General features: G+C 33.8%; 1 protein-coding gene across 1 annotated transcript; it reads right to left on the reverse strand.

The window, feature by feature from the left end:
* Positions 1 to 1,105: 1,105 nt before the first annotated feature.
* Positions 1,106 to 8,386, reverse strand: LOC130826450 (uncharacterized). Its single transcript, XM_057692039.1, has 3 exons — positions 8,306 to 8,386; positions 7,976 to 8,203; positions 1,106 to 1,210 (listed from the first exon to the last, which is right to left on the reverse strand). The coding sequence occupies exons 2-3, from the start codon at positions 8,201 to 8,203 to the stop codon at positions 1,106 to 1,108; spliced, it is 333 nt and encodes a 110-aa protein (XP_057548022.1). The 5' UTR covers positions 8,306 to 8,386.
* Positions 8,387 to 14,762: the final 6,376 nt, after the last annotated feature.

The following is a 14,762-nucleotide window of genomic DNA, read 5'->3' on the forward strand; positions in this document are numbered from 1 at the left end:
TGCAATTGGGTTACTAAGGGTCAGTCTACCCTTCATGAACGTGTAAACCCTTGATCAGTCTTCAAGATTACACTTCATTCTATCCAAGAACACTGAGCATTCCATTGATTGATCAAAGGAAAGCATCGGGGTTGTGTTGAGAGGAGGCCTGGCAGTCCAGCTCTTGTCAAGACGCTGCATATCGGCCTTGGAATATCCTTCATCTTCGTTTCAAATCCAATTTCACGCGTTGACCAAGCGTACTTGGATCAGTTACATAACTCCATTTTAGAGTACACAATTATCATCTAAATACTAAGGTAATTTGTATAATTCCCATATCAAGTTTTCTTATTTTTTATGTGTTTGTTTTGATTAATTAGGATTTTTAAGGTAGATTGAAAGTTGTCATAATGCTTATTTGAATGTGAATCTACTTATGCACGTAGTTGTCTTTAAATTTAACATTTTTCAAGTTTATATTATTATTTGTTTGTTAATTATTTTGATTTATTTGTATTTCGTTAAAAAAAGGTTTTATTTTTTGGTTTATATATTTTGTAATTAGAATCTACATAATTTGAATAATTTAAATAATATGAAGGTTAATTAGGTTAAATAGGGTTAATTAGGGTTAAATAGGATAAATTTGTTTGAATTAGGGTTAAGTATATATGTTTAAAAATGATTATTAATTTTGTTTTAATTAATCACACTTAGGATGACAAAAGATCGTTTTGGGATGTATGATAGCATTGAATCGTTAGAATTTGTTGATGGGGTATTAGAATTTTATAGTATTACCGTCAAACATCAAGTAGGACAGTGGGAGTTGGTTTTTATTGCCAATGTATCAAGTGTGGCAATGTATCAAAGATAAATAGTTTTCACATCCTTAGAGAGCACATACTTCGGGCGGGTTTAGGCCACTATAACACCCTTGAATTTCCAACCCCTTAAACAAAACCAAAATCGTAAAGGACGGAAGAAAATCCGGGTGATACATAAACAGAAAAACATGAGTGGAAATTTCAGTAGCATCTCTACTATAAGGATGTAACAAAGATCGGTAAATAAAGTAATTCAACTAAACTAATCTAAGTCCTCAAAGCCCTCCAGAAATCTGTCACGACGGAAGGAATTGTCGTCGGTTCATCAATTCATCAATCCAAACACGTATCGTGGTTCTAGTGTTAACGCATCGGCTTTGACGACTATAAAAGAAGTATTCCTACGACCATACATCCAAAAATCACGCAACGGAACTATGAACCATAGTCACATGGCTCCATACAAAAGAATTATACAACCCAAAAACTTTACAAGTAATATAAGAGCTACAAAGTATTTGGCTACTTGTACAACAATTGCTACGATCGTACTCTTCTCTTTCCCCCAATGCAATGCAAAAGAAGTGCTTATACTTGTTATGCCAAACTATGATCCTCCTTTGCCAAATATAATGATCATAGTCAAATGTATCATAGCAGGAACATCATAGAAAGTCATGATGAAACAACAAGAACAAAATGTACACGTGAGTAATCAACAAACTTATCATAATTATAATCATTAAATAAATGGATGAAATAGTGACATGGCACAACAATAAGGTTTCTTCTCATCCATCTAACATTCCCTATTTACTCCACGGTTTCCTTTCCATGACTTCTAATCCCTAAATGAGTATTCAAGAGTGGTGGATCCTTTCTCTACTTGTGGCATAGTGATAAGGCCAAGGGCATTATCGGTCATCCGGGGCCCATGGCAAAGTATGAGCACATACCCCTTCTAGTTGACGCTCTCGGGTCCTACCTTCGGAAAATGAAACATACTAGGGTGCCATTCTAGTGAAGAGGCCACCATATTGGGGTTTGCAAAGCCCCTATGGTAACACCTCGATCAAGGGGCGTATCGGTCATCCAGCGCCCAATGACAAATGTATGCTCATACCCCCCATACAATGATCCCGTCAGATCTCACCTAAGGGACTACTAAATCAATCGGAGATAAATTCTAGTTGGGTCACGCTGATTAGTCATATTCAAGGCTTAGTAACAAGAAATCATTTCGATTCCACACACAAACATGATTCATTCGCTGCTATTGGGGAACTTGTTCTCATATTTCTACTAATACTTTCATTCTACTTTCGTATACCACTAACATACTTTTCAATGGCAAGTTTACTTCCTTGGGCTCTACAATTCTAATATAACGCAGATAATCACGAAAGTTTGATGATACTTTGAAACAATGAATATGATAGTTAATTACTGTGTGTACATACCTATAAGCGTCACTGCACGACCAAAAGTCACAATAACCACCCAACTAAAGTTCTACCTTCCTCTTATAAAATAAGAACCTAGACATGTTTGGAGTAGAGCTAATAAGCCTACTTTTCTCCATTTAAGAGAGACTAAAAGCTAAAATAAACTATCATTCACCTATTCAAAGTAACTTTCAATTATTCTAATACACACTTAACCAATTCACGTTACTCAATTTGTACTTGTTCATAAGTTATGATATTAACTCAACAATTAAATAACTTTTCACATTCACTACACCAACAATCAAATAAGCTTTCACTATGACAAAGTGTACGTTATAACCATTTCTTTAAACCAACGAGACTCAAGTTAAACCACAACACCATATAATGTCATAAACTGCTAACAATCACTCGTGTCACGAACATTAATAGTAACTTATAATTTGGCTACAATTACATCGCTTAAAACAACTGACGAATTAACCATGTCAAGCATTCTTAAAATGACAACATTTGCTCTAATAACTATGATTATACCAAAATTAACTAACAATAATACTCATCATCTTTATAAAACAACTAAAAATTTTCAACCACTTTTAGTGACTAATAATCTTAGTTATTTATAAATACTATTATCACCATTCACAATATAATCACATATTCAAAGTTTCTAGAATTCTATTCAATTTACAAAACAGTTTCAAATCATAAATCAACTCTTACCCATAATAAGATTCAATGAAAATAAAACAAAAATCAACACTGGACTCATAAACTTTATAAAATTTTAATTGGAAACAAGAAGAAATCGAATAGGAGAAAGGGAGATGGCTTATAAAGATAAGACTAGCAAAAGAGTAAAGTGGTAAATGGAGATTGTGGTAGTGGTGGCACAGGGCCCAAAATAAGTTGGAGGGAAGGCCAAAATCGGCTATCCCTGTTTCTGTTTGTTAGCGGCTGCAGGATGACATAACCTGTTGTTGGCGGCTGCTTGTGTTGAGGGGTACTTGGCGGTGTTGCTGGCTGCGGGGGAGGAGTTGTGGTTGGCCTGTGGTAAGGGAGAGAGGTGTAGACAGTGAGGGAGAGGGAAGAGAGAGACACATGAGTTTTGTGAGTGAGTCAAATGAGAAGTCTCCCTTGGAAACCCTAACTCGTTTTATTTTATGTTAAACCTTCTATCAATACCCAACTAAGAAAAACCCACCTTCGTTGTGCTCACAAACTTTTAATAACTTATAATTATAATTTTAATTTAAACCTCTTTATTTTAATAATGAAAAAATTCTATTCCTAATATAAATATGTTAGTCTTTAATATATCACTAGTGGAAAAAACCTCGTTTGCTGCGGTTTTTTTGCCATTATTTGCTGCGGTTTTGGCCCCCAGCAATAGTGATAGCAGCAAATGTCCTACTTTAAATGATGCGGTTCAAAACCGCAGCAAATAAGGGCATTATTTGCTGCGGTCATGGGCTAAAACCGCAGCAAATAATAGGTGTTATTTGCTGCGGTCAGAGGGAAAAACCGCAGCAATAAGTGTGTGGCATTATTTGCTGCGGTCAGGCTTAAAACCGCAGCAATAAGTCTCTTTTTTTTTTCTTTTTCCGTTTAATCCTTATAATAATGCAATAATATTACAATGTAATAACAGTGATTAATCCAATGATAATCACAGATAATCAACATTAATCTCTTTGTAATAATAAACTCTCGCTCGTATATATATATAATATAATATGTACGTACATATATATATATATATATATATATATATATATATATATATATATATATATATATATATATATATATATATATATATATATATATATATATATATATATATATATATATATATATATATATATATATATACATTAAATAAACTATAAAAAATAATCAATACTAATTACAATTTATCAAGGACAAATATTAGCAAGATACACAGCAATCTTGTCTTTTAATTCGCGCATCTCTTCACTTCTCAAAGCGCGTGTTTCCCTCGGAATGTCGTTTAAAACCTATATTATAATATTAAAATAAAAGCTATTAATATAGAAACATTTAGATTTTACCAATAATATATTTAATTAAGAACGTAACAAATACTTACGGCATCTATATTTTCGACTCCAAATTCCTTCACGGAATTTATAATATCGTCCATAAACTTCAGCGCGTAGTAGCCGCAGTCAACGGAAGAAGGAGGTTGTTGAAAGCACTAAGAGAAAATAGAAGTTAGTGTCAAAAACGGTTAAAAACGCATAAAATCGCAACTTAACACATAAATTCTAGAATATGACTATGATTTTCAATTCTAACAACTTCTACACAATAATATATACCAAATAGTGTTGTGTGCCAAGTTTCGTGCAAAACAAACAAAGTTTGATACTTTACGCGCGGAATTGACAAAAACGCTTAAAAACGCATAAAATCGCAACTGAACTTCTAATTTCTAGCATATGACTATTATTATCAATTATAATCATTTCAACACAATAATATATGCCAAATAGTGTTGTGTGCCAAGTTTCGTGCCTAACAAACCAAGTTTGAGTACTTTACGCGCAAAATTGACAAAAACGCTTAAAAACGCATAAAATCGCAACTTAACTTCTAATTTCTAGCATATGACTATTATTATCAATTCTAACCATTTCAACACAATAATATATGCTAAATAGTGTTGTGTGCCAAGTTTCGTGCATAACAAACCATGTTTGACCTACTTTACGCGCGAAATTGACAAAAACGCTTAAAAACCCATAAAATCACAACTTAACTTCTAATTTCTAGCATATGACTATTATTATCAAGTATAACCATTTCAACACAATAATATATGCCAAATAGTGTTGTGTGCCAAGTTTCGTGCATAACAAACCATGTTTGACCTACTTTACGCGTGAAATTGACAAAAACGCTTAAAAACGCATAAAATCGCAACTTAACTTCTAATTTCTAGCATATGACTATTATTATCAAGTCTAACCATTTCAACACAATAATATATGCCAAATAGTGTTGTGTGCCAAGTTTCGTGCATAACAAACCATGTTTGACCTACTTTACGCGCGAAATTGACAGCATCAAACTAGTGACCAGACCACCTTGCACGACACGTGGAGACCAAACCTATGCATCCAGGACCTAGGCTAAAGTGGAAATGGAATCTTGGTACTTGGATCTAGCTATCAAGTTCCTAAAACCATTCTAACAATCCCCGTGGACTCCTAGAAGCTGAGCCGAATGAGGGCTGGTTGACAGTTTGCTAGATCAGAATTTTGTTCAAGTGTTTGTGGTTGTTTCGTGTTCTTTTCATGATCATTTGTAGTTTTTGACTGTGTCATTAATCAAAGCTTACGCACAACATTAATCCTTGCATAACCAAGGCCTTAATCAGCCCCGTTTTCGCATCAAAACCAAGTTTGAGTACTTTACGCGCGAAATTGACAAAAACGCTTAAAAACGCATAAAATCGCAACTTAACTTCTAATTTCTAGCATATGACTATTATTATCAATTCTAACCATTTCAACACAATAATATATGCCAAATAGTGTTGTGTGCCAAGTTTCGTGCATAACAAACCATGTTTGACCTACTTTACGCGCGAAATTCACAAAAACGCTTAAAAACGCATAAAATCGCAACTTAACTTCTAATTTCTAGCATATGACTATTATTATCAATTCTAACCATTTCAACACAATAATATATGCCAAATAGTGTTGTGTGCCAAGTTTCGTGCATAACAAACCATGTTTGACCTACTTTACGCGCGAAATTGACAAATAAAAACGCGAAATTGACAGCATCAAACTAGTGACCGGACCACCTTGCACGACACGTGGAGTCCAAACCTATGCATCCAGGACCTAGGCTAAAGTGGAAATGGAATCTTGGTACTTGGATCTAGCTATCAAGGTCCTAAAACCATTCTAACAATCCCCGTGAACTCCTAGAAGCTGAGCCGAAGGAGGGCTGGTCGACAGTTTGCTAGATCAGAATTTTGTTTAAGTGTTTGTGGTTGTTTCGTGTTCTTTTCATGATCATTTGACCAAACCTATACAAAACCCATAAAATCGAATTTGTGTACCTGTCTTGCTATCCATTTTGGAAATGTGGCTCTGGATGTAGATCCCATTTGTCCACGCACTCTTTTCATTGCGCTGAAACGCATGGGAAAAGTAATACCATTTATATATATATATAACACTTAATTAAATCAAATTGGTAAAATAATTAATATTACGTACGCATTCAACAATGCTTTGAATCTTGTGTTGCGAGGTAGGCTGTTAGGTTTTTGTAATGAGTCGAAGACATGCACGGTGTTCGTTAAAGGACATATAATCAAAAGTATCCAATGCAAACTACAAACACAAATTTAAAATCAACAAATTAGAGATGAGGTGACTTTAAAAATCAAAAGATAAGTTCAATTTCAAAAATAAAACTTACTCTTCCCAATATGGAGCCAGAATGAATGTGTGTTTACATGCAAGGGAATTAGTCAAAGCAGTCTCAATGTATGCTCTGACGACATCTGGATCATTTCTACATTTACTACCCGAAATCGTCTCCGGACAAAACCATCCAATTTTTATTGGAGGTTCGCAAGAATTTACCTCCTCGTAAACCGCACTAAACTCACAAATAAGAGAATTTTGTTAGTAATTCGGTCATTAAAACAATTAAACAACAATGCCTAACTTGTAAGATAATGAACATCACCTCATGTAGACATGGAAAAGAGCTACGTTCAGCATCTCTACTCTCAAAAATTGCCCGATGTCACTAGGACCAATAATTACATACGGGTCTTCTGAAAAGCAGTATTGCTCCTTCAGCAGGGGCAACAAGATTGGGTCCTCCTGACTTATGCGAGATGCACAATAATGCAGCCATTTGCAATCTTGAGAGAGATCTTTTAGCTCCTCATCAATCAAAATTGGAGTGCTTGGCATCGACTTTGACCCAGTCGACACCTTTGCTGAGGAACCGACCTCTCTACAAGATCCCTTTGGACTCTTTTGCTATTTCAATTTATAAAATTAAATTAGTGTGAGCATGCAATTAAAAAAATAAAAATAAATAAGGTACAAATGATTCTTACCATGTTAGTGAATCGGACCCAAGCATATGGCCATGTGACGAAACTACCTAGGGCGTCTGATAGTTTCTCAAGGATCCATGCTGGCATTGGAATTGGGAGTGAGAAATCTTCAAACCCCTTTACAATAGTCTCCACGGCCACACTGATGTGGCCACTTGTAACAGGCACTGAATGCACTGTTTGGCCCTCTTTATTTGGCTGTGCCATACCATATGCAACCTCAGTTAAGTCGCCATCACTAGCAACACCTAACTGAGGCAGCAAAAGAGAACAAGGAGTCGCCTCCTGAAAATTGTGCCGTTTAGTATAATAAGCATCATAATAAAATTTTAATTACGCGTTGCAATTTAAATTAATAAGTGCTTATATATTTAAAAACTATGTACCTGTAGCACTGGCACCGGAGTTGGCTCCGGAATTTGAGCAACGGGGGTATTAGTAAAGAGCTGGGGTGCTACGGGGGTAATGGGCTCGGGTGTTGGCTCGACCAAAGCGTTAGAATCCCCATGTTGACTTCCCTGATCCTTGACAATCAGGTTTGCCAAGTCCACAATGGGTGCACCCATCTTTTGCAACACGGTGGCCAACTTCGCGAGAACGTCCTTCGTAATCTCCGCTCGGAGGGTTGCTGCTTCTTCCCGCAGTGCCGTTCGGGATTGAGTAGCAACACACTCTTTGCCGAATGCCTTCTGTAACCCCACGCGGACGCCTCCTTTTCCGACTACCCGCCCACTGTGGTCTTTCCCTAAGACCATATGCAATGCGTCAACATTGCCTTTTGGGGTGAACTCCCCCGTAGCTTCTTTTTCCTTCCAGCCCATCTGTTCAAATAAAAAGTGACATATATAGTAATTAGTATAAGTACATCAAAGCCAAAGAATACAAAACAAATGAAGAATATACTTAATAATTTCAAAACTCACCACAGCATCAGCAACCTTCTTCGTTCCCGGATCATTAATGGTAAATTTACCACTTGCATCTCGGGAATGAAGCCCGCAATACCAATCACGCACCCAATCTCCAGCAAGAGTATGTACGGATGCGGAGGTAGTCGTAGATGAGGGTGTGGATGAACTTTGATTGGGGTATAAACCCGCATCCACCCACTCTTTTCGGACCTCATTGTACGTTTTCTGGCCTAAGCGATGGTAAAACTTCCTTTTGCTTGCAGAATCTGAAGCTTTACCACGCTTTTCCTAATTAATCAATAGAAATCGAATGTCATGTATTAGTTTAATGACTGAATCAAAAGAAGTAAATTCAAATTGGTAAACTATAATATAATATGAAATACTTACAACTTCTATGGGAGTTGTTCTTTTGGCAACAAAGGCCTCCCAATCCCTCTTCGATATGTGACCCCATATTTCGTAGGGCATCTTCGAAGGTGCTTGCTCTCCACCTTCGTTTCCCGTTTTGACCTTTTTGGTCGTACGGGCACGGGTCTTCGTAATCCAGCCAGTTACTAGCTTGGATTTGAAATCTCTGAATCTTTCAGCAACAGCTGAAAGAAACACATTCTTCTTGTCCTCATCGCTCTCGATGTGGAAAAGATTCTACAAAAAAAATTTATATTTGTTACTGTCAATTAAATTAATTTTAAAATGAAACTAAATGAGTAAAAATAGTAAAGTTGCTTACCACAGTATCATTCCATAGAGAGTTTTTCAAACCCTCTGGAACCTTGTTCCATGCGTGCAATATGGAAATCTTGCGGATACATAGGCCCACTTGTTTTCCATATTGCCTACGTCATTTTCCGCAGGGTTGACCCAATGCATTGTATTCCAAATGCATTGGTTCCGTGACTTTGAGGTTTTTCGTAGGACCTCGCCCTTTTCTTTTCTTACTGGTAGTGGGAGAATCCATTGGTGGGGCGTCTTCAGTCTCAAAATCATTGTCTAGAGGTGGAGCGTCTTCAGCCATACGCTCGAATCTCACAATTTGGTCCTCTTCACTGTCGTAACTATGATGCTCATTATCCGAGGTCTCAATCTCGGGGACAATTTCGTCTCTGAATAGATGCATTATATATCAGTACCTGAAAGAGTATGAATAGAAATATATTAGAACATAAGCTAAGTAATATTAAGAATATGACTATGATTTACAATTCTAATACGTACGTTCAACACAATAATATATAAAAACCAACTCCCCCCGTCCTAACTTGATGTTCAACCGCAATACTACAAAATTCTAATATGCCATCAATAAATTCCGACGATTCAATGCTTCTATACATCCAAGAACGATCGTTTGTCATCCTAATTAATGTGATTAATTGATTCAAAACAAAACAATAATTAATAATATTCATATAAAAACAATAAAAATTAATAATTAATAATGTTTTTTAAGATTGTTAATGATGACTTCAATTATACTATAAAAAGTGATCATTTTAAACTTATAGGTGATTACTTTATAACTATAATTGGTCACTTTAGAATTGCTACAAATTATTTGAAGGTACTTAAACTCTTTGATTATAATAATCTTTCTAAAAATTTAAAAAAAAATAATAATATATATACTAGTATTATTTATCAACTAGGAGTATTATTATTTTGTATTAACTATAATAGAAATAACATGAAAAATAAGAATGCAATATTAATATTTTCATATTAAAATTTCACCTATTTCCCTAACCCTCAAGCAAATAAATACAATCATTAAAATACTAGATACTCACTTCAATTCAAAACAATTATTTCATTTATGTAAGACTTCATTACTTTAATTCTCTATATCAGAATAAGAACAACAAGATTTCATTACTCAAGCAAATAACTATAATTCTCTTTTCATCTTCTTCATGACTGCCCTTTTTTATTTGATGGTTTTATTGATTGTTTGATTAAGTTTACAACAACAAGAACAACAAGATTATATTCGATTTTTTACAACAAGAATAAGCAACAAGAACAACAACGTAACAAGATTTTTTACAAGAACAGCAACAACAAGAAGATGAACAGAAACATAATTATATTCGATGAACAGCAACAAGAACAGCAACAAAATTCGAAGTAGGTTTATGAAAATTCGAAGATGAACAAGCCAACAAAATTTTGGTTTCAAACGGTCATATAAAAAAGAGAAATAATACCTTAATTCGTGAGTTTTGAAGATGAACAAGCAAATGCCTTTGGTTTCAAACGCTTTTGAAGAATGCACACACACGCAGATGAACAAGCAAATGCACGAAACAGCAAGCAAACGTTTGTGAAGATTATGTGTTCGAAGTTTATGAAGATTCTAAGTTTGAAGTTTATGAAAAAATAAACAAGAACGGTTTTTATTTTCAATGGAGAAGATGATGAAGTTTGATGAAGATGAAGTTTGAGTATATGGAGAACGAAGACTGCTGTGCGTGTTTTATGAAGAAAAACAGTATATTTCTTTGTGGTTAATAAAACAGGAAGCTTAAGGGTTTTATGAAAATTAACGTTGAGAATTGGGCGCCATAAAATAAGCTACTTGCTGCGGGCCCATCAATAACCGCAGCAATTAGGGTGGATGAGTAAGGGTTATTTGCTGCAGGCCACTCAATAACTGCAGCAATTGAGCTTGCAAGTGATTATTTGCTGTGGTTAGGTCCAAAAACCGCAGCAATTGTTTGGCTTTTTTTTTTATTTCATTTCCTATTTATTGCTGCGTATATACAATAACCGCAGCAAATAATAAGCAGCAAATACGTTTTTTTCCACTAGTGTATATATATATATATATATATATATATATATATATATATATATATATATATATATATATATATATATATATATATATATATATATATATATATATATATATATATATATATATATATATATATATATATATATATATATATATATATATATATATATATATATATATATATATGTATGTATGTATAAATTTCACCAAACTAACAGGCACGTTCACAATTTTCAACATTAAGTCAAAGTTCAATTGGAGTGACACTAGTTTCACAATGTTATTAGAAGCATTAGGTGAGATGCTTCCTGATGGATATGAACTTCCAAAGTCGACATATTATGCCAAAAATTTCATGTGTCCTTTTGGTTTAGATTACTAGAAGATTCATGCGTGTCCAAATGATTTATCGAAATGAAAATGAAAACTTAAAAGAGTGTCTGAGGTGTGGGTTATCGCGTTATAAGCATAGAGGAGCTCGGGATGCTTAAGAGCCCCCAGCTAAGGTATTGTGGTATCTTCCAATGATACCTAAATTCAAGCGCTTGTTTTCTATAAAGAAAGATGCATTAAATTTGAGGTGGGATGCTGATAGGGTGAAGAAAGGTCACTTGCTCACGCATTCAGATGATTCTCCGGAGTGGAAGACTATTGATAGGTTGCATAAGACATTTGGGGATGAAGATTGTAATTTAAGGCTCAAACTGTGTACGGATGGAATGAACCAATTCGGCAATCTTAGTTCTTAACATAGTAGTTGGCTGGTACTGAAGCGTAAGTACATTATGGTTTCGCTTCTAATATTGGGTCCTAAACAACCTAGGAATGGCATAATCTTACACCTCTCATTGAGGATTTGAGAAATATGTAGGATGAAGGGGTTTTTGTGCTTGATATACATGCTAATGAGGAGTTCATATTATGTGCAATGCTTTTATGCACCGTTAATAATTTTCTGGCATATAGCTATTTATCAAGGTATAAGAACAAAGGGAAGAAAGCATGCCCAATATGTATCGATGACAAGGAATCCACGTAAGTGTAAATATGTATTCATGCAACATCGAAAGTTCCTCCCACGAGGTCACCAATATCATAAGAAGAAAAAGATGTTCATTTGGAGCTAAATACACGTTTATTATGGCTCCTTATATTGAAAAGTAGGTTTTGTTTTTGAAGTTAAATTTATTTTTTGACTTTTATCGAAGTTTACATGTTCTACAATTAAATGATTTTAAACTTACGTTTATAGTATGGATTGGACTCTCCAAGTCATATGTCCTATGACTAATATCGTATACGTCTTCGATTCTTTGCGTCAAGGTCAAAGCCTACCTCGTAACACAAGATTCAAATCCCTGTTGAATACGTAAGTTTAAAAATTTTACCAATTTTTTAAAGTCATATATATCTACCATTAATATTATTACATGCATTGATAATACCTATAATTTTTCTCACCCCTTGCAGTGCAATGAGTAAAGTCCATGTAGAAATAAGATCCAGTTCGAGAGCCACATTTCCGAAATGAAAATCAGTAGTGTTACACAACACTAATTAGTATACATTGTTGTTTTGAAATGTTTAGAATTTAAAAAAATGGGCATATGGTTGAAATTACACGCCAAGTTGCGTTTTTAAGCCTTTTTAAGCTTTTTACGGCACTAACTCGCTTTAAGTAGTTCAAACCTAGTTTGTTTGGCATGAAACATGGCACACAACACTAATTAGTATACATTATTGTTTTAAATGGTTAGAATTTAAAAAAAAAAATTGGCATATGATTGATATTACGTGCCAAGTTGTGTTTTAAGACTTTTTGAGCTTTTTACGGCACTAACTCGCTTTAAATAGTTCAAACTTGGTTTGTCTGGCATGAAACTTGGCACACAATACTAATTAGTATACATTATTATTTTGAAATGGTTAGAATTGAAAAACATAGTCATATGCTTGAAATTACGTGTAAAGTTGCGTTTTTAAGGCTTTTTAAGCTTTTTACGGCACGAACTCGCTTTAAATAGTTCAAACTTGGTTTGCTTGATATGAAACTTTGCACACAACACTAATTAGTATACATTATTTTTTTGAAATGGTTAGAATTGTATAAAAAATGGCATGTGCTTGAAATTACATGCCAAATTGCATTTTTAAGGCTTTTTATGTATTTTACGACACTAACTCGCTTTTAGTAGTCCAAACCCTGTTTGTTTGGCATGAAACTTGGTACACTATACTAATTAGCATACATTAATGTTTAAAAATGGTTAAAATTGAGAAAAATAGGCATATGCTTGAAATTACGTGCCAAGTTGCGTTTTAAGGCTTTTTAAGCTTACTAGTTGGGGGATCGCGTGCTTCGCACGCTTACCCCCAAGTTACCCTGTTGAGTTTGACGTTAGTACCTTGCATAAGTTAGATTTTATGAAAAAATAATGATTGTGAGAAAATAAGTATTAAACTACTTATTAATTATTGTAATACGATATGATATATTATGGAACAAAGTATATTTTTGTCAATTAATAATTGTATTCTTCTCATTATGGTAATTCTGTCATTTAGTTAAAACTCCTTAGTGAAATTGTACTGTCAAAAATAAATCATTAAATTCCTCTGTATGCTAATATCAAAATAACAAAGAGAAGAATTAGAAAATTCGGTTTTTGAGCCGAAGCTATTTAATGGAATCGAATTCCTCGATATAAATATATTTTTTTTAGTTTTTGTGTGTATGTAATGTAAAAGCTATGAGATTATTGTCAAAATTTCATAAAGTCAAATGTCCTGTGATTAAAAAACATCTCGTAACAATAATGATTTACTTTTTATAAGTAGGACATTATACATTTTTTTATAAAATATTAATATAAAAGTCGTCAACTGCACTACTTTTTTAGTATGAAATTATCTATAACGACAAATTTTAAATAAAATTGCAATAATGAAGCTTTTGATTTATAGTATGAAATATCTATTAGCAATTTATTTTGCATAAATATGCTTGGTAGAAATATTTGCTACTTCTATTTGACAACCCCATTAACATGAAATAATTAACCAATAAATGTTTATTTTAGTAGAAAATTTTGATATATTTATGCAAGATTATGATACATTCATTTTATTAAATTTTCTGAGCTGCAGTTTTCTTAGAGTTTTGAAAAATTATTATTTTAATAATATGATCTTTGTTTTGCATTAGAACTTTTAATAAATATGAATAGAAAATAGAGGAAGTACTTGCTTCCTTCTATAGTATATCTTTCTTCTTTCGAAACTTCAATATTTTAAGAGATTGAACAACTTAATTAATTTCAATCATCGTCCTCAATATTTGAAATGAGTCTTTTTAAAAACTATCTAGAAAAATCTTTTAATAGTGGAGAATATATAAAATGGTTAACTCAATATCTTGTGGTAAAAAGCTTTCAAGTGTAGGCATTTGATGAATAGTGTTTTTGCGAAGTGGATTCCCAATCAGCTTTGAGGTGCCAATTGTCAATTTTAATTGTCACTCATCCTTTAATTGTTGGCGTGTAATAGGGTTTCTCTTTTTGCTTTCCCTTGCTCACTACTCAGTTCACTCTTCTTCATCTCTTTATCAAAAACCTAGGACAAACTCCCCTCTTCCTCATTTCAATTCACCCGTTTTGGCTACATTAATAT

This window comes from Amaranthus tricolor, chromosome 11 (genome assembly GCF_026212465.1).
Source record: "Amaranthus tricolor cultivar Red isolate AtriRed21 chromosome 11, ASM2621246v1, whole genome shotgun sequence".
NCBI lineage: Eukaryota > Viridiplantae > Streptophyta > Magnoliopsida > Caryophyllales > Amaranthaceae > Amaranthus > Amaranthus tricolor.

Excerpts from the sequence above, each read along its gene's own strand:
- LOC130826450 (XM_057692039.1), bottom strand. The coding sequence starts at position 8,203 with ATGGGCTGGAAGGAAAAAGAAGCTACGGGGGAGTTCACCCCAAAAGGC. Across the intron at positions 1,211-7,975 it reads AGATTACGAAGGACGTTCTC|GAATACTTCTTTTATAGTCG; the intron begins GCGAAGTTGGCC and ends GTATGGTCGTAG.